The 18,422-nt window shown below is 53.2% G+C and overlaps 1 protein-coding gene across 2 annotated transcripts in view; it reads right to left on the bottom strand.

Moving 5' to 3' along the window:
- Positions 1 to 18,422, bottom strand: part of AGAP3 (ArfGAP with GTPase domain, ankyrin repeat and PH domain 3) — a 153,678-nt gene that overhangs the window by 43,111 nt on the left and 92,145 nt on the right. For both annotated transcript variants that reach the window (XM_064445301.1, XM_064445300.1), the window contains exons 10-11: positions 12,464 to 12,568; positions 6,998 to 7,166 (exon numbers count right to left, since the gene is read on the bottom strand). In XM_064445301.1, the coding sequence (XP_064301371.1) occupies positions 6,998 to 7,166; positions 12,464 to 12,568 (274 nt within the window). The remainder of the gene's footprint in view (positions 1 to 6,997; positions 7,167 to 12,463; positions 12,569 to 18,422) is intronic.

Genomic DNA, 18,422 nt, shown 5'->3' with positions numbered 1-18,422 from the left:
CATGAACAGGGTAAGTATATGCGGCCTGATTTGCAGTATGAACTGCTTCTTCTGGCAGCCAGTGCTGCAGTAGTATTAGGACTGGGGAATCAGAGCACCAGGACGCCTCTTCTGTGCTCACGCTGCCCGTCACCAGCTGCCCAGCAGCGCAGAGAAGGAGGAACAGTGAGCAGGGGATGGAGTCGCTGGTGGGAGAGGCAGGCAGGCAGGAACAGCTGGGAGCAGGAAGAAGAGAGCAGAGGGGGAGAGCACAGGCAGAAGAAAGGAGGTCAGGAATAAAGGAGCCACATCCGCTGGCTGTTGGAACAAGCGCCTTGTTCCTACACCCCAGCACGCCCCGAGCGCCCAGGAAGCAGTCGGGGATCTTCCAAGGCAATGGTGCCTCCCACTACCTGACACGGGAGGCTCGCTGGGAGAGTAACGGTGTCCAGCTGGCCCAGGCCTTCACCAGGTCGGGGGTACAAACCTGCCGACGAGACAAAGAGCAGAAGGTCTGCTCTTCCAAAAAGGACGGGTCTTTTAGCTGTATTACAAAAATGTATCGAGGGGAAAACAAACCTCATCTTTACTCTAAAGTTAAGATACCAAAAGCTGGAAAATGCCAAGACGGAGTCCGTCGGGACAACTCCAGCGCGAGCCGCGTGCGTACGCGCTGTAATGCGGCCCGAGGGGCGGCGTGTTCCACAAACACCCGGCGCTGGCCAGGCAGGGCACCCCGCAGGGCACCGCCGCGGGGCAGGGCAGCCCGCCCGGGCCGGGGGACGAAGGGGGCAGGGGCCAGCGGGTGAGTACTGCGCAGCCCAGGGCAGGCCGGGCCTCTGCCCCGCGCCCCTCGCACGATGGCACCCCACCAGCGCCCAGGCCCCGCTGCCCCACGGTCCCCTCCGGCCTCCGCAGCACCGGCACAGGTGCCCAACAGCTGGCTGCGGCACCAGGGCCGTGCCGATGCCAAAACCGTCCCCGAACGCTCCAGCTGGCACCAGGGAGGCACAAGTGGTTTGGACGTGTACCTGGCACCGAGGCGGGGGGCCTGTGAACCGCCCGAGCCCCGGTGACGGCTGGCGGTGCCAATCCTTCCCAGGAGACACGACAGGCCCGGCAGCACTGCCACGTCCCGCACCGTCCTCCCGCGAGGGCGGGCAGGAGCCCCCGCCCCGCCGGCGGGGAGCGGAGGAGGGTGCTGCTGGCAGTGGGGATGGGAGAACCCACGGCTGCCCCACCACGGCTGGGCTGGGACGGCGCAGGAACAGCCCCGGCTGTGACAGAGACACGGGAGGGACAGAGGAGCTCGGCTGTGCTGGGAGCATGGGCAGGGCTGTGCAGGACGCGGCCGTGGCGGGGCTCGTACTGCTGAACCCCACCAGCACCTGCAAGCGTGGGTGCCCTTTGGCTTCAGGTGCATTTGGAAGGTGCCGACCGGTGCCTGCTAGAGGATTTCTCCCCAGGTGGACACCAGAGAATGCCCATTTTACACAGGGCCTTCAGACCACACCAGGAACTTGCCACTCGCTTTGGGGTTCCCTCCTCACGTGTCAGGGTGCAGCTGGCCAGAAGTGCCAGTGCTTCCCACTCTGTTTTGACTAGTTACCTCCATGTAGTGCCCCTTGAATTTTCCAACCTAGTTCATCTTGCCTCAAAAGAAGACGACTTAACTGTAAAATAAAGATTCACTAGCGATGCTAAAACATCTGACTTTTCACTCCAAGTTCAGAAAAAAATTGTTACAAAGAGTATAAACATGTAATGCTCCCTTAGTGTCCATCAGCAAGACCACTTCATGTCTGCTTCCCCACCTAGCTCCAAAAGCTGGGGTTCAGCATCCACATGACCACCCTGTCCATCAGGGGGCCAACCGATCCCAATGCTGGAGCTGACATTGAAGCTGACAGCCAGCCTTACCGCTGCCGTGGCATGCTTCCCCGTGTAACCTGAAGCTGTCCATGGTGTCTCTCCTCCTGCCAAGGCCTGCCTGTGCTCCCACTTCATGTCAATGCACTACAGATGCCTTACTGAGGCACCTGCGCCTTTGCTTCTTGGACTTCTTGGACTGTTTTTATATTAAGAGTGTTTTTATATTAAGAGTAACAGTTTACAAATCGTAAGAAGCGTGTACTCTCTTTATATCTATATCCACGTATCACTTATACCTTTAACATATTCTTAGCCTTCGTGCACATCAGTCACAATTTTTTCTCATCTAAGTGACGAGATGCTTTGTTCAGGCGCGCTCATGAAGGCGAGTTCCACCCCTCTCCTTCCCCCCTCCCCGCCTGCAGCTTTCCAGGAACCCAGTGTTACATTCCCCTTCTTCCCCACGTGTCTCCCAGGATAAGGCCACTCATTTTCCTGACGCAGGACGCTTGGCCTGAAGAAGCCTTGTGATCGTGACTGTGGCAGGTGGAGCACGTATATGCAACACCCTCCCACCCTAGGCAAAGGAGCGATGGCCCAACAGAGAAACGATTTCATCGCTGTCCCTACCACATCTCTACCACTAAAGGGATCTGTTTATAGTGGAACACGAGAGCCAGCCAGGCCCTGGCTGGCACACCTGTGTCAGCACGGGATGCCGAGCGGGCCGGCAGCACGCGCTGGGGTGGACCCCTCCTCCGGCTTGCCTGGCGCACGCCGGGTCCCCACCCGCGCCAGCCACGGGGCCCCCAGGTGCGGCTCCCCCCCCCCGGGAAGGTCCCCCTGCAGCAGTGGCCCCACCTGCCCAGCCCCGAGGTCCCTCTGGAGACGCGCATGCTCACAGCACCGTCCCTCGGTCCTGAGACCCTGTGACGCAACTCAGCTTTTGCCTACACAGGGTAACTCCCTCCCCCCAAAAGCTGCACCCAGTGTGTGTGCCGGCCTGCCCTGCTCCCTAGCACGTTGTTCAGGAGAGTCCTTGCCATAAGCCAGAGCCAGCAACACCCAACGGCTCAGCGGCTGGAGTGGCTGAACCGAGATGTCAGAGGATCAAGTGGCTCAATGGTAGATTGCAACAAGTCTCCAAAGAAAACCTAGGGGACAAGAAGGTGCAGGGAAGTGCTACAGAAATATCTGGGCACACAAGAGATGTTTCTGGAAGGCATATCCAAAATGTTCTCGGATGAGCTGCCCTTGGCTGGCGCTTCCCCAGCATCCTGTAGGTCTTCCAGGACATAACTGGGGAGACGGCAAGCACGATGCACAAACAGCAAATCCTGCATTGAGACATGGATGAATAACATGCCGCTCGAGTCCATGGAGGTCCAGGCGTGGGGCTTTGCCTCCCAGGCTGGTCTGCTTGGTCAGGCCTAACTCTGCGCACAGCACTGACTGGAACTAGCGCAGCGGCAAGGAGTGTGAGCTGGCAGAGGTGACATGGGCCAGTCGCCTGTGCTTTAGGACTTCCTCACTCTGGAGGTCTTCATTTAGGGCTCAGCCATAAAGGTTGTACTAATGCTCGTTATTTGCATTTAGTTAGCTCAAAACCTGCTACAGACCCTGTGCTTGGTCTCAACCACTCTTCCGTCTCTGGATAGTCTCTTTACCAGTAAAATTTCGTACAAGAATAAAAGTTAGGAGGACAGTACAGTTGGAAAGTGAAGAAAAAATATCACCGAAAAAGCAGAGACCATTCTACCAGGAGCTCCTGACAGCCCAGGAGGAGATTAAATGCTGCAGAGCTTCCAGTAATGAAGTCCCAAAACTTTGATCAAATCCCAGTATATCTTCCAGGGGACAAAGGAAAAAAGAGTTTCTAACTGAGGACAAAACTTCTGCTTCTAGGCAATCTTTGCACTGAGCCTCTGAAGATTTACAACTCTTGGAAAAATATTTTTAATATTGACAGAACAAATACAGAATCACAGAATGGTTGAGGCTGGAAGGGACCTCTGGAGGTCGTCTTGTCCAACCACCCTGCTCAAGCAGGGCCACCCAGAGCCACTTGCCCTGGACTGTGTCTGGACAGTTTTTGATTACCTCTGAGGAGGGAGGCTGCACAACCTCCCTGGGCACATCTGGCACCACATTTGCACACGTGCTCCACAGAAGAGTAAGCCTTAGGTGGACATAGGCAGCTGCAAAGCCTGACAGCGTTCCGTGCCTCTGAAACAGGGTTTGGAATGGGAACACATGCCACCTAAAATAAAACCAACTCTGACTACAGTAAAGTTGCCTTCTTTAATGGTTTAAGTACCAGGGCACAATCATCCACTGAGCTCAGAGACCCATGGATTTCACACATGTAAGCTCCTTCCCCAATCCTACTTTATTTAGCTCCAAGTTGTTCTGTCTGTACATACTTTGGAGGTTATTTTGATTCATCACCAGAGTGATACATATGGGTATTTTATCCACATATGGGGCGGTGTGAGATATTTAAATTTTTTTTTTTTTACCTCCTCCCCTTTATCTACTTCTTCTTTTCTTGCCCCTGAGTAAGGACTGTGCATCTAGTGGTCATTAATCACTGCACTCACTTACCTTGGCGGAGCTCAGGTCACAAGGAAACCATGGACTACCTGCTTTGAGCTCTAAACACAGGCCATTTGGTTTTACCCAGACACTCCCGGTATAAGACAACAAGTCACTCAGATTTGCTGTCAACCAAATAAAATCAAAGCTCACGTCCTCTGAAGATAACTTGTGCACTGGCAGAGAACTGCAAATTTTGGTGGTGCTTCCTCTCCAGCTGCCCAAAGCATGTATTAGATGAGAGATGCCCAGTGGATGCCAGTAACAGTCCCATTCCTAGCCCCAAAGGCAGCAAAACTGCGAAGTCCCTGCCAATCTGACACAGGGCAGATTCTTTACTGACCCCAAATCCCGTACTCTGCATTACACAGGGATATGAGCAAGTCACCTCAGAGGATTTTTTATCATGTCAGTGCACTTACCATGGCGACTGCATTGCCAGCTGCAATCAGTCTTGGAGGCATCAGAGTGAGCTCAAAAAAATTCCTCAGAAAACATCTTGCCATTTGTGTACCAGGAAAAGAAAAACCCTTTCTGACCAATGCAGACAACCACCCAAAGCCAAGACACACAAAATCTGATTAAGGTTGCTGTCTTAACGCTGAGCCCCGTGCTGATGCATGTGCTCTGGGTAGCACAGCAGCACTGTTCTGCTCAGGGGCCCAGGGAGAAGGCAGTGAACAGGGGATCTCAAGTTCACAGATTTCTACATGAGAAAAGACCCTTTGCATCCAGTTTGATCCCCTGCACACAGGCACGCAACGACACACACACGAGCTGGATTAAAGAATATCTTGTAGAAAGATAACTAATCTCATTTTAAAGGCTTCAAGCAGTGCTAAGTCCACCAGCTCTCCAGATAAACTATTCCAACATTTAATTACCCTCCCTGCTAGGAAACTACATCTCCTCTCAAGTTTAAATTGCTCTAACTTCAGCCTCCACGCACTGCGTCTCCTCAAGCTTTGTCACCCGGACTGAAAGGCCCAGCGCAGCGCTCGCTTCCAGGCGCTGGTTTTCCAAGCAGCAGTCATCAGTAACCAAGTCACATCTCAATCTGCTCTTGTGAGCCCAACAGGACTGAGTTGCCTGTTGAAAGCAGGGTACAGGGTTATGTGGGCATTTGGTTTGACATCACCATAAGCTCTTCTGTGGTTTGTCTTTGAATTCTTCCCACAGCTCCGATAGCCTTCTTGAAGTAGGAGCTCAGACAAAGCACCCTAGAAATGCACACCTGAGAAGTGCCTCTGTACAGAGGCAGGAATCGTTACCACACCGGGGCACGCTGAGGGTGTACAGTGGTGGTGAACGAAGGACAGAGAACAGCGGAGAACCGTGGCAGAAAACAGGCAGAGTTGCACATCCTTGGTCAAAAAAGACAGCACCTGCACTCATTCCCTGGCTGTTTATCTGGTCAGCAGGCTAATTCTGACTCTACAGCAACAGCAGTTTGGGTTCAGAAGGGTTTATTATTTCACACTCAGCACCATGCGAACGCACTGATGTTAGCATGCCCCATTCCCTGTGTTGTGTGTGATGCTGGTGACCCCAGCCAGCCTCTGGCATTCACCCCAGCTGCACCCCATCTCGTGAGCTGTCAGCCTCAGAAAGCCGTGAAGCACAGTGCCTACAACACCCTGACCACAGGATGCAACTGGGGTAGGAGCAGGACTGAACAGAAATGAGGATGGGATCACCCGAGTTCACTCTCGGTGGCACAGCATGCAGTACCAGATTATGAAGGATTTCCGTCTTCAGCAGCATTTTCAGCACTCCCTTGTTATGCTGAACAGTGGAGACGTACCCATACCCTGCCGTACTAGACCGCTGCCAGCAGCTGGCTGGGAAGAACGTGTGTGGAAACTGTCCCCCCTGGCCAAGATACCAACCCCAAGGACAAAGTAAAGGCTTGTCAATGCCTGGGGAAACTTGGGCAGGAAAGCTCTAAGTTCAACAGCTCCCCTGGGCAGGGTGAGATACCTCCTGGCGCAGGAGAAGCAGTAGGCAGTGTGGCACGAACTCCATGGGAAACCAGAGACCTCCCAGCCTCATCCCCTCCCTGTGGCAGCTGCACCTCTTGAAAGTGCATGCAGAAGAATAATTAAAAAACAAGCCCCGCACGTTACTATTTCTCCAGGGCAAAGTGAGGAGGAAAAAAGGGGCCACAAAGAAGTAAAGAAACAGAAAAGAACTTGCCAGGGATCAAGAGGCACCCCTGGTTGAGGCTTCCATTGCTTCTGGGAGCAACAGCTCCCCACACACACAGCAGCTCATCACACTCGAGTGTCTCCTCTCAGGGAGCTCATGCCAGTAGTTAAAGCCCTTCTACTCTTTCTTCTGTCTTGGACGCTAACCAGCATAAAATCCCAGTAGGAGCTTACCTGACACCCACACAGAAACGCCAACACCCACCGAACGCACTCGCAAAGAGTGGTGAAAGCAAGAAACCCGAGAAGAGCTTTTTTGCTTTCAGCTCAGCAAGGCAAGGCACTGCTGGCGGACCGGGGGGAAGGATGGCTGCCAGCTCTGTGGCACCCACAGCAACTCTTACCTGCGCCTCCTGTCAGCTGCGTGCTGCTCCTCTCCTTCGCCAGCCCGTTGGCTTTGGGGCTAGCGCTGGGTGCTGCTGCCGTTGTCGCCCTGGGCAGCCGCTTGCCCGGTACCTTCACTGTAGTTCTCAGCAGATCGATTTCCTTCCCATGGACGTTCTGCATGTAATCCTACAGCAGAGAGGCAGAACGGTTCAGGATCAGCCCTGCCCTGACCCACCACTCCTAGCTCCCGCTGTCATTCACAGACTCAGAACTACAACCTGGATCCATTCACGCACACGGTAACTGGTTAACAGACAGACGGTCAGCCAGCAACTTGGAGGTGATCTGGGAGCTCATCACACGCTGGTTTCTCTTGCACTGTACTGAAGTCTCAAGTCAGGCAGGCTGGAGGTAAGAGACCCCACGACCACCCCAGTGTCCACCGCCAGCTGTTTTCTGACAACGTGGACGCGAGGCCTTGACTCTGACCTGCCTTCTTCCCATGACTAGCTAGTGTGTTAGAACTGGCACCGGAGAAGTGCCAGGTCTCGCTTGCAGTGCCCAGAACTAGTCAGCTCTGATATGAATAACATCGGGATGTTGCCACGGGCAGTCAGATGCCATGACAAGCTCATTTGTGAAAGCCTGGCTGGGGATCAGAGATTAGACAGAGCAAAAGAGCACGTAGGTGGCAGGCAGTTCTTCTTCCCTGACATCCGTTGTCTTTCTAATCACAGCGCTCAGCCATAACAGCTAATAATATAACATAATATGGTGTAAGTAATGGGATACCTGGAAATTCCCTCTTGGGTCACAGCTAGCACAATTCAAGCCCAAAATGACACAAGTCAGGGTAACTCCCTTGTACATTCATCTGCATAGCTTTACATTATTCAGAACTTGCTGCTTCCACCGTTTCTTCTGGTAGACTATTGTACGACCAGAAACTCTACATGCAGACTGTTAATATCATTCTGCGCTGCCTCCTACCAGCATTTCATCTTTTAGTTAAAGTAAGGCTGCAGATCTCTAGTCTCTCCTGAGAGCTGTGTCCTGTCCCATGTCCGTCCATCCTGCCGCTGCTCCACAGGGCACCGCAGCTCTCCCCCAGCCCTCTGATGTGGCTGGCTCTCTCCTGGGCTCGTGCCCCAAGGAGACCCAACCAATGCCATCTCCAGAGAGAGGCACAGAGGGGACTGCCCCACCTTGCTCCAGGTCAGACCTCAAGGGAGCAGGGGCTGAAGGCTGAGCTAGAGACTCTAGGAGGAATCGTGACACGGGCGCATCTTCCGTGGGCTCTCTGCGCTGGGGACGTGCCCTGCAACTGGGAGAGGAGTAGCAGCAGCCGTCTAGGGTGAGACTGCGGCTGCTGCAGGGAGGCTTTGGCTTGCTCCAGTTCACAAGGAGGTCACCAAAAAGATTAACTCAGAGCTGGTTCGTGTCTGCTTCCAAATCCAAAAGGATAAAGACATGAATAAGATCAGTCTAAGACCAACCGTTCTCCCAATCCTTGGCTCCAAGAAGCAGCTGAAAGGGGGCTGTATGGGCAATGCTCGGTGGTCTCAGGTGACTACCTGCCAGGGTTACAACCTCTCAGCCGCACCTCAACACCTTGGTTTGAACTCTTCTCTACCCCTGTGCAGCCATGCAGTCCCTCAGAGCAAAACCAAGAGCCGGGGCAGCGTGGCAGCACACCCTTCCGCGCTTCCAACTTCTGCGTGACTTGACCACAGATGACATGCACGTGCCCTTTGGCACCCCGGGCAATTCCTAGATAACCAGCCCCACCAAACATTGCTCCAGGCTGTTCCTGGTTGGCGGGGAGCCTGGTGGCACCCCTGGGCAGGGAATCTCAGAGGGGCTGGAGGATTTTCCCTAACTCAGCACAATTGCTGCGGTAGCCGGCTGCCTGCCGGAGAGAGCGGTCACCAGCGCACTGCTTTTATTACATGCTATAAAACAGCAATTTCTTCCCAAGCCTCCTCGCTAATTACCCAGCCAGTTCTCTCATTTCATTTTATTACTGGAATTAACAACGAGTTCAAAGCGTGGAAAGCTATTAAGATGTGTGATTAAGCCACATTCAATTAGTTTCTACAAACAATTTAATTGATGTTGCAGATAGAATTAACAGAAGGTGATTGTGTGAATGGCTCCACTGGCTGCAAAATGGGAGATGCTTTCTCTCTAGCTCTGCGCAGCACAGCACAGCCTGGCCACTGAAGCTGGGCTGAACCACATACGCCTTCCTCACGAGCAGAAGCATTTACTCTCCAAGGCTTTGAGAAAGTGATAGGAAACCGCACCAGCCTCTTCATATAACTTGTTCTTTTCCTGTCACTGAACACACTGACAGAAAGGTAAGAAAAATGCAGATGCAACAAGGAAAGCGGCGCTGAATCCAGGGATCAGCCCCCCAACCACTCCTGCCTTCAGCAAGAGCTGCTGCCCACTGCCCCAGCTCCAGGCGTCCTGCCTGCAAGTCTCTGAAACCGCTGACTGTTCCAGAGAGGGGGCAGAGGCGGCACCTAAGAGCAGGAACGCACTGCTCCGTAGGACCCATGCATAGGTCCAACAGATACGCTTCCATCAACGAGTCACACAACACTTGATCTCAGGACTGGACACAGCTCACCTAAGCACTGTCAACCTATGACTGCAAACCCACAGTTTAAGCCTGACTCCCAGTGAGGAAACTTCAAAGTGGGGCTAGAGGTGCCAAGATACAGACCCAGAAACAGGCTGAGTGATAAACACCCAAAATCAGATGAATAGCCCCACCAGGAAGCTTTTGGTTGGTAAAATCACAAGTATGACCCAGCCAGAGCCATGCAGTAATTTTTATCCAATGGGGCACAGACACATCTGGAGCAGATATGTCTACTGGAGGAAAAAGAAGAAAGGCAGGGCTGCTGACCCCTGGGGTACCTACACCCATCCCAAGAGGGACAGAGAGAACGTAACTCAGATGCAAGAGAAGAGAAGTCTAGGCAGGAATTGCCCTGAATCATGGCAAGGAAAAGCCACTAGGAACACAAAAGCAGCACAAAAGTGCTCTGGGGCTTGAGCATCCTGGCAGGGGCTGGGAAGGACCCCCTTCTCACAGTGCTCAGCCATGGCCTCAGGGACCCCCCTGCTGCACCCTGAATTCTGCCATCCCCCAGACATACGGCAGTACAGGCGCACCCTGAGCGAGGCGGGGAGAAGCTGGGGCTTCACACCACAGGGAAGGAACCTCAGGATGCGGTGTCTCCTTGACGGAGGATCCTGTGTACTTGCTCCTGCCCGCAGCTTACCTCACCACGTGCCTGCTGGCCCGAGAGCTGCTGCCACTAATGGAAGTGACAAAGAAGTCCGTGCCCTTCCTCAGGAGCACGGGTTTCTTAGTGACCCAGGCTCTTCAACCCTAACGTGCTCTGCTTGTGTCATCCTATGAAAGAACATGGGACCTTGCTTCATGCCACAGGAGACAAACCCAGTGACAAACACACTGCAGCATCTCCTGATTCGCTCTACAAGATGGGGAGGAGAGGATATAATGGGACATTCTCTTCTGGACCACCTCTTCCTCCAGCTTCCTTCCTGCATCTGTCCCCTCTAAGCAGGTCATAAGCCAGATCTCCAGAGAGAAGGCGGGCCAAGGCAGAGGGAGCGGCCTCCGCTAATCAGAACAGCACACTGCTCACCAAAGCCTTTGTCAGCGTCGCAGTAAAAAATGTAGCACGATGGTAGGTGTCACGGCTCTTGTGCCCAGTTCTCAGGGAGGCAATGCCAAGGTGGGAGCACGCAGGCCCCCCCCACCCTTGCAGAAGCCAGAGCCGGGCAACAAGCAGCTCTGCGTTCTGTGGCACACACGTAATTAGTCCTTGCTCTAGGTAAACATACAGCGCAGTACAACACCCATCTTGGGTGCAAGGTTCAAAGCTTTCAGTGAAACCTAGGGGAGGAGAGGCCCGCCTTGTACCTGTCTTAGCAACGGGCCGCGGATCACCAGTAGCACCGGGTGGAAGCAAACCAGATTTTTGCTTGGGGCAACGTAGTAATGAAATGAAACACTGAAGAAGTGCAGTAAGGAAAGGATGTGACATCAATCCAGATCACCCCCTGAGGAACAAATGGCGTAAAAAGGAGAGAAAACCTAGTGTGTAGCAGCAGCATCTGAGAGCGGTTAAACAACATCCCAGAGATTACTCTGTCTCTACAGCTGATTGTAATAATGGCCTATGATGTCTCCGATGGAAATGTGATAAACCCACACACGCAGAGCGGGCGGCAGCAGCAGCCATTCCCTCCCGGTTTGGTTTCGTAAAGACCAAAAAATGGGGTTACAAAGTTAAGGAACTGCAGAACCATAGTACGGTACATGGATCAAAGACTAGAAGAAAAAAACTCTTCTCAAAGCTCGCACAAATTAAGGAAAAGAAACGCAATGACGGGCTTTCCAGTGTAAGAAGAGGAGTGTTAAAAGGCTCGGTGGCCCAGGAGCCGGACGCCTGGGCATTGCAAGCCCATGAGTGGGAGACACAGGGTTTGAAATGAGTAGAGAGACTCTGAGGCACAGGGCACCCCAACACCCGAGTGTCTGAGGAGATCGGGGACAAACGGAGGTCCTGGGAGCATTCAGGAAGCACAGGAGCTGCAACACATTGCTCTCCTCCCTTTAGCCCTGCAGAGCACCCCCTAAAGCACCCTGTGCCCAAGCTGCTCCCTGCCTCCCCAGCCGCTGCCCGGCTCTCCTGCTGCCGCACACCCCCTCTGCAGAGGGTGCTGTGGCCTCAGTGTCACAGGTGTGTCTGTCCGTGGCTCACTGTCTCAGCAGCAAACTGTGCTCAAGAGGGAATGGGGAAGAAGTCATTAGCCCCACAGTGGGGAGGCGACAGAGATGGATGGGGAGGCAGCTGTGCGCCTGAGCCAAGCAGTGAAGAGGATCAGAGATGCATCGAGTGACAGCTCAGCTCGGCAGGCTCTGCACAGGCACCTCATCTCCATTACCCAATACCTAGCAGCCAGGAAAATTATTCCACACCCAAATGGCACCATCAGCCGTGGCTGCAAGGAGTTCTCTGCCTGCTCCTCACCCCAGATGCAGGGAGGCAGCAACCCCTGCTTTAATGGACTGAGCAAGGGAGACAGAGACAAGAAAGGCGCATTCACTTAGCACAATTCTGTGCAGAGCATGTTCCTATCAGCTTTTCCCACACAGCCTGGCACTGCAGAGGCAGCCTTCATGAGAGAGAAGAGGTTTTCTCCAGTCCCTGGTGAAAACCAGCTCTGCTGAATACACCTGCCCTGTCGAGGGCTGGTGCTGAACCTCTGGTGCAGGGCCTTGCGGCAGAGACCGGGGCTTTCATCTGCTGCCAAGCTCTCCCCAAGCAACTGTGACTGTGGGACCTGCAGGAGGATCTGCAGCAGCAGCCATAGCCCGAAGGAGGACACTGGTCTCTCCCACCCCGCTCCCCTGCCCAGCCCAGCTCAGTACTTACGTGCAGGCTGGGGTGGTAGGTGAGGACTCCGTTGTCACACAGCGTCACGTACTTCTTCTTCCACTCCTTATTGAGAGACTTGCCACTGCGTTTGAGGAGAATGCCCTAAAAGAGAAGTGTCAAGAGTCTCAGACCTTGTTTAGCCCAGGCACCTCCCGCTCAGCTCCAGCGCTGCCCCTTGTAGGAGGCTGGTCTTCAAAGAGACATGAAGATCAGGACTCAAGAGAACGTCTTCTAGGTTGGCCTTCCCAACAGCATCTTCCCTGGGACTGGTTCCTCACCAACCCCAGCATGTCTCCACAGCCAGCCCCACCCGACCCTGCTTCTCAGAGATGAGGGTCTCCTCATGCCAATACTGATGCCCAGATCCTCTGAGGGACTTATCACGTACTCTGCTGTCCCAGATCACACCCTCTGGGCAACTCTTCTTGTGCTGAAGGATGGCATCGACACAAGGCAGAAGCCAACCTCACCACCAGCTCACACTGCCCTGTTACCACAGTGCTCCCAGACCTTCTTCCACCACCAAAAGCACAAAGGGATGGTGAAGTCAAGGACAATTTGGGGCAGGCGAGGCCACTCAGTGGAACAATGCTCCAAGATACAGGTCTCACAAGGGATGCGTGTTCTCTTGCCTGCTTGCAATTCTGTCTTAGAGGTGTCAAACAAATGGAGCTACGGACATATTTCAGGAGGTAAAGCAGGTCCTGGGCAACTGAGGGGTCAGTTCACCCCCTTTTCCCATTAGTATTTTACATAAGACCCATCCTGTGGTCTTCAGGCACAGCGCACAAAATGATTGTGCTCAGGTGCCCCGAAGCTCCCTCCTCCCACCAGCCCAACCCAGAACTAACCCAGAACTAACTTCCATTGATCTGAACCAACACACAGAGTTTGGGACCTCCTAACCCTCTCTTCCCATCCAGTTCTGCCTCCACAGCAAATGTGCCTCTAGCAGCAATTTGTCACGGTCCAGGTAACACCAGAGGTGGAGAGGGAGAAGGAAGGCAGGGCAAGAAGGCGTTAGGGCTCTGGAGCAGGGACTGGGGAGAGAACATCGAGTGTTCTGCCGGCAGGGAGGGAAGGACAGCATAGGGGGACAAAAGTACAAATGAATAACAGAGTCTGGGAAAAAGCTGGGTCTACCAACTGCCGGGCCTGAGCCTTCCGAAAGCACTGTCTGGACAGACATCCAGACTGGCTGTTCCTAACGTGGCAAAAATCTGGGCCCCAGGCCAGCACCTCCTCAAAAACCTGGACAGAAAGTCTCTGTCCTGCCAGCCTCGGCATATTTGGGGGCCCCGTCCCACTGCCTAGAGACTGAGGCTGCTGCGCCTGCATGATGGAAAAACACAACAAAAAGTTGTAGGGTTTGGCACATGCTGGGCTAACAATGCTGCCAGACATGACCATGAAATCGGCAATAAATGATGCAGAAAAGGCAGAAGTGCTCCAAGACCGCTTATGTTCAGTACTTGGGAAGCAAACAATGTGAAAAGTAAATGCCTCCTACTCATGCAGGGGAGAGCAAGTTAAAACAGAGCAGCAAAAGCTAAGCTGTGTTGGTGGTAGGATCTGATCCCTTGCCTTCCAGATCTCCAAGAGAATCAGCTGAAGAGCTCACTCAGCAGTGGTTAAAAGGTGCTGATATTAACACGCCTTGTAACATGGCAGCAGTCCGAAAGCTTATGCTTTGCCAAGATCTGCAAGGGGAAAAGCAACAACCCTCGTAATTATGGCCACTTAGACGGACAGAACTGTGGAAAAGCCACCGCAAGAAGCGATCAGCAAAGAATCCGAGGACAGCACCGTAGCTAATGCCAACCAACACGGAAACAGTCATCAGAGAAGTCTGATGCTGCTTTTGGTAAGACTGCAATATCTGATGACAACGGTAGCTGTGTTGGCGCAGCATTTTCACTTTTCCATTCGGATTTTAACTGAGCAGCACACAACGTTCAAAGCCAACTGTACAAAATCCATAAAGCCATTAATGTACGGAGTAAAAACTGGTCAGGTGAAAGGTCTCAAACATAGTCATGAATGAGCACAAGTGTAATCATAAATGGCAAATCCATGTCCAACAGAAGTACCTGTATAGAGGTCAGGTCAATCTGCTTTTGATTCTTACTATTTAATCAATGTCTTCCCCAAATGAGCTCAAAGGAAACACAAAACCAGAAAACTTGAAGGTAACATAGAAACTGCACAGCATAAATCGCTGCAGTGACTGGTCATTAACACAAATCGCCTCTTATCATTTGGAAAACCGGGCTCCTGAGAACGGTGTGGATTTTAGCACAACTCATGCAAGGTGCTGCTCCCGGGAGCAGACTGCCAGACCACCCTGCAGCGAGGGCTCTCTGGGCTGGAGAGGACCCTCGCTGAGCGGTTCCTGAGCCTCCAGCGCTCAGTTAGGATGTAACTCAACCTGGCAGCGGAGCAGCCGCAGACCAGCAGGTCGGACAAGGCAGATGGTATGACCTCCAGGTGTGATATTATCATAGCAGAGCAAACCTCTTCATAAAAACTGCCAGTGATGGAGACCGTGCTCTTCCCCAGCACAGAACCCCGATGTTTCCTGCACCCCCACAATGAAATGGCAGCACAGCACTTGTCCTGTTGTGGTGACCACTCGGAGCAGTCCCGTGCTCTCTGCAGCAGCCCCTGACATTATCGGAGGACTGCAATTACATCTCCGTTCTCCCTTCTCTCTCCCCTGGACTCACAGTCCCAAATCTGTCGCTCCCACGTTGCGGAACGTGCTTCTGAGAGCATTAACCTGCTCATCCCGGAGAGTCTCCGGCTGTCCCAGAGCTCGAAGGGCAATGTCCTGACTGGGACACGGCAGCTCACCCAAGACCTTACCGTGCCAGAGGCAAGAGTGCTTCTCAGGTCTCGCATACCACCCCCTCACACGCAGCAAGCGGCACCTGCAGTTTCTCAACGCCAGGACAGGGCTGGCTCTGCTCTGGTTCTGACCTACACAAAATCATCTTCTCAGCCCTCAAACTGCTGGACCATGCTTTTCCCACACGGTAGGTGAAAATGGTTATTCCTCCTCACATACAAAGACAGTTTAATATTACACCAGCTAATCTAGATAAATGGTGTATTCTCTGCATTTGAGAACATCTGTTTGATATCTTTCAAACAAATTTGCTCCAGACCAGGCTGAAGTTACAAAATTGGCTGAAAGCTACTGGGTGAAATTCTCTGGCTTCTGGGCACAACGATCCCTTCTGGCCTTAAACCTGGCTCAGTTCTACAGTCTGACCTGCCAATACATACTGCAAAACACAACTCCGGCTGCCTCTCCTCTCCTTGATGTGTCTTCAACTTGATACACCTCGGTGCCACAAAATACCTACTTTGACACTTTCAGGCTGCTGCATCTTCTATCAAGCCCCAAAAATGTGTTGTCTGCAGAGAAGAGTTCAGCTGCAGTTAGTTCAGCTACAAATCTGGAACTTTGCAAAATGAAGCACAAGCAAAACCAGACCTGGAAACAGAGAGTCGAGCACTGGCAGCCCATTTTTTCAAGCCAGAAGGCACAAGAGTCCAAAATTGGGAGCAACTACACAGTCTAAGTAAATATCTAATAAAACGGGCGGGAGGGGAAGGGGCCCTTAAGGCCAAACATTTGCAAGAAACCGCTGAATCAAGGGATAGAGCTCAGTAAGACTTGTTTTCTGCTGTATTGGAGATTAAGAGGCGGGGACAGAAGCCAAGAGGATTCCAGGTTTTAGCGGTGTTGCTGTGCTGACTGCATCAACGTTAGAACTCTGTAGCCCAACTTCTTTCCTGATGGCGGAATGTGGAGGTTTGGCCCAGCAGTATCCAGAGAACTCCAGTTTTCCTGGTGAAAAGCCCCTGCAGCAGCTCAGAGAGAAGTGGCAAGGAGGACAAAGCCAGGTGAAACGCAGGACGAGGAGCCAAAGGCAGGTGCATCCCCACAGCTGAGCTCATCCTCTCCACACACGTCCTCGGCGTGCTCCCGCTCACACACCCCAGCGTGCCTCCTGGGCCAGGCTCCTCAGCTCTGCCGAGAGCCCTGTGCTGGCACACGCTGCCACACCTCAAGATCCCTCTGCTTCTCGTGGAAAGATTTACAAGAAATAACTCTTCCACAAGTCTATTCCTGAGTGTAGAAGCCATGCACGAAGGGAAGAAGCTGCCAGAGGTGAAAGGCAAGAGAACCCAACCCTCTTCTCCCCACTTTTCCTTTCTTTCCCAGCATTTTGTCGGCCAGCGCGAGTGTCTCTGTGTTGCGTTTGGATTGTGGTGGTGCACAGTAAAAGCAGCAGCAGCAATATGCAGCGTAATGAAGCAGGGAGCAGCGATGGCCCCCAAAGGACTCGTTTACTCCACAAATCTCCCTTCCACTCACTTTTTGCTAAGAATTTTAACACCAAACTTAATTGTAAAGTCGCGTATTGATTGGAAAATGCAAATGGCAATTTAAATGTAATCTAAGCTCCCAGCATGATCCCAGCTCCCAAGGAGGAGGAGTCACCCGCCTTGGGCCCTGCTGGAGTGCGTGGCCCAAACTGAGCCGGGCCAGGGACCTGGGGACCCCTGGGCTGCCTGTGCATTCAGTACAGCCTTCCCAGAAAGAATCTGGTACATGTGCAATTAGGAGATCATTCCTAGTAACGAACAGCTGGGGAAGCTTAGTCTCCCGGCCTAATTAACCCACTTCTCAGCAACGATCGTCCAGCTATGAAGAAGCTCTTCCAACCCTGCAAGACCATCCTAACCTATGTATCACCGAAAGCACATGGCAGCAAAGGGATCCTGAGTCCAGGGTGCAGAGCAGCCCCAGCAGAGGCACTGGCTGCAGCCTCTGCAGCCTGGAGGGAGAGGAGGTGCTCTCCTAGGCATAGAGGGACCCCAACACCCATGGTCTCACCTGTCCCATTGGGGATTTCCGTCTTTTCTAGGTGTGCGTGGGGTGTAAGGGAGACAGAGCAGGGCACCCAGAGGTGGTGCCCGCTGTTGTGCTGGAGAAGGTGGTGACAAGTGACAGCCAGCCACCACACCTCCGGGGCAGCATCGGATGTTCCTTCTCAGCCACACAAAGCCTCTGCCCAATGTTTCTCCTTTCTGCAACGCCCAGCCCAGCCTCTCACTTTGTGGCCAGACCACCCAGCCATCAGACTTGTGCAGAAAGCCAAAGCACTGAGCACCAAACAAGGTGGCCAGCAGCCCCTACTGCTAGTCCTCTTCCCGCAGAGCCCAGGAAGAGATCGTGCACCGGTCACAGTGATCACAGGTATCGTGGAAAGAGCCTGCAGGGCACCTACCCGTGCTGTTGCCTCACATCGCCCACTGACTTCAACTATCTTTAGGTAATTTTAGCATGCACCAGTCTTGCTCTCCCAAGCAGAGGATTCAAATGCTCCCAAGGTATCTACCAGAGGCCACAGAACGCCACGCACGGCATTTGTTGCCATGAGCCCAGCAGAGCACATGCTGTGGGAAGCAACGCAGTCTGAAACGGGCCAACCACTCAGGCAGAAGGTCCTGCGTGTTTGCCGCTCTACAGCCCCCAAAATGACCAGCTTCTCTGTTCTTTTATGGCTGGGCAGGACCGCCAGACCACGTAAGAGTAAAACTAGCTAAAGGCCCTGCCCTTTCGCTGCCCTTCGGAGAGATGGCAAGCAACAAGATCTCCACGATCTTCCAGAAAAGGGCAGGTCCATCAGAGAGCAGAGCAATCACCACCTATCCTGAATCTTTATGGTATGGAGCTGCAGCTCCTGAGAGTCTTTGCCTCTTTTCACATTGGTGGTACCATGTCATCGCTCCTCCTGGAGGGATGGCCTGGCCAAGGGCCACAGCAGGGATGGTGCAGAACTAGAACTGCAGCACACTGACGTTACTCTGGATCTACCGCACCGCACGTTTACACCAACCCCATCCCCCATAACCCGCATGTGGATATCGGCCTGTTTTC

This window comes from Phalacrocorax carbo, chromosome 2, assembly GCF_963921805.1.
Source record: "Phalacrocorax carbo chromosome 2, bPhaCar2.1, whole genome shotgun sequence".
NCBI classification, from domain to species: domain Eukaryota; kingdom Metazoa; phylum Chordata; class Aves; order Suliformes; family Phalacrocoracidae; genus Phalacrocorax; species Phalacrocorax carbo.
This window is presented reverse-complemented; position numbering and strand designations above follow the sequence as displayed.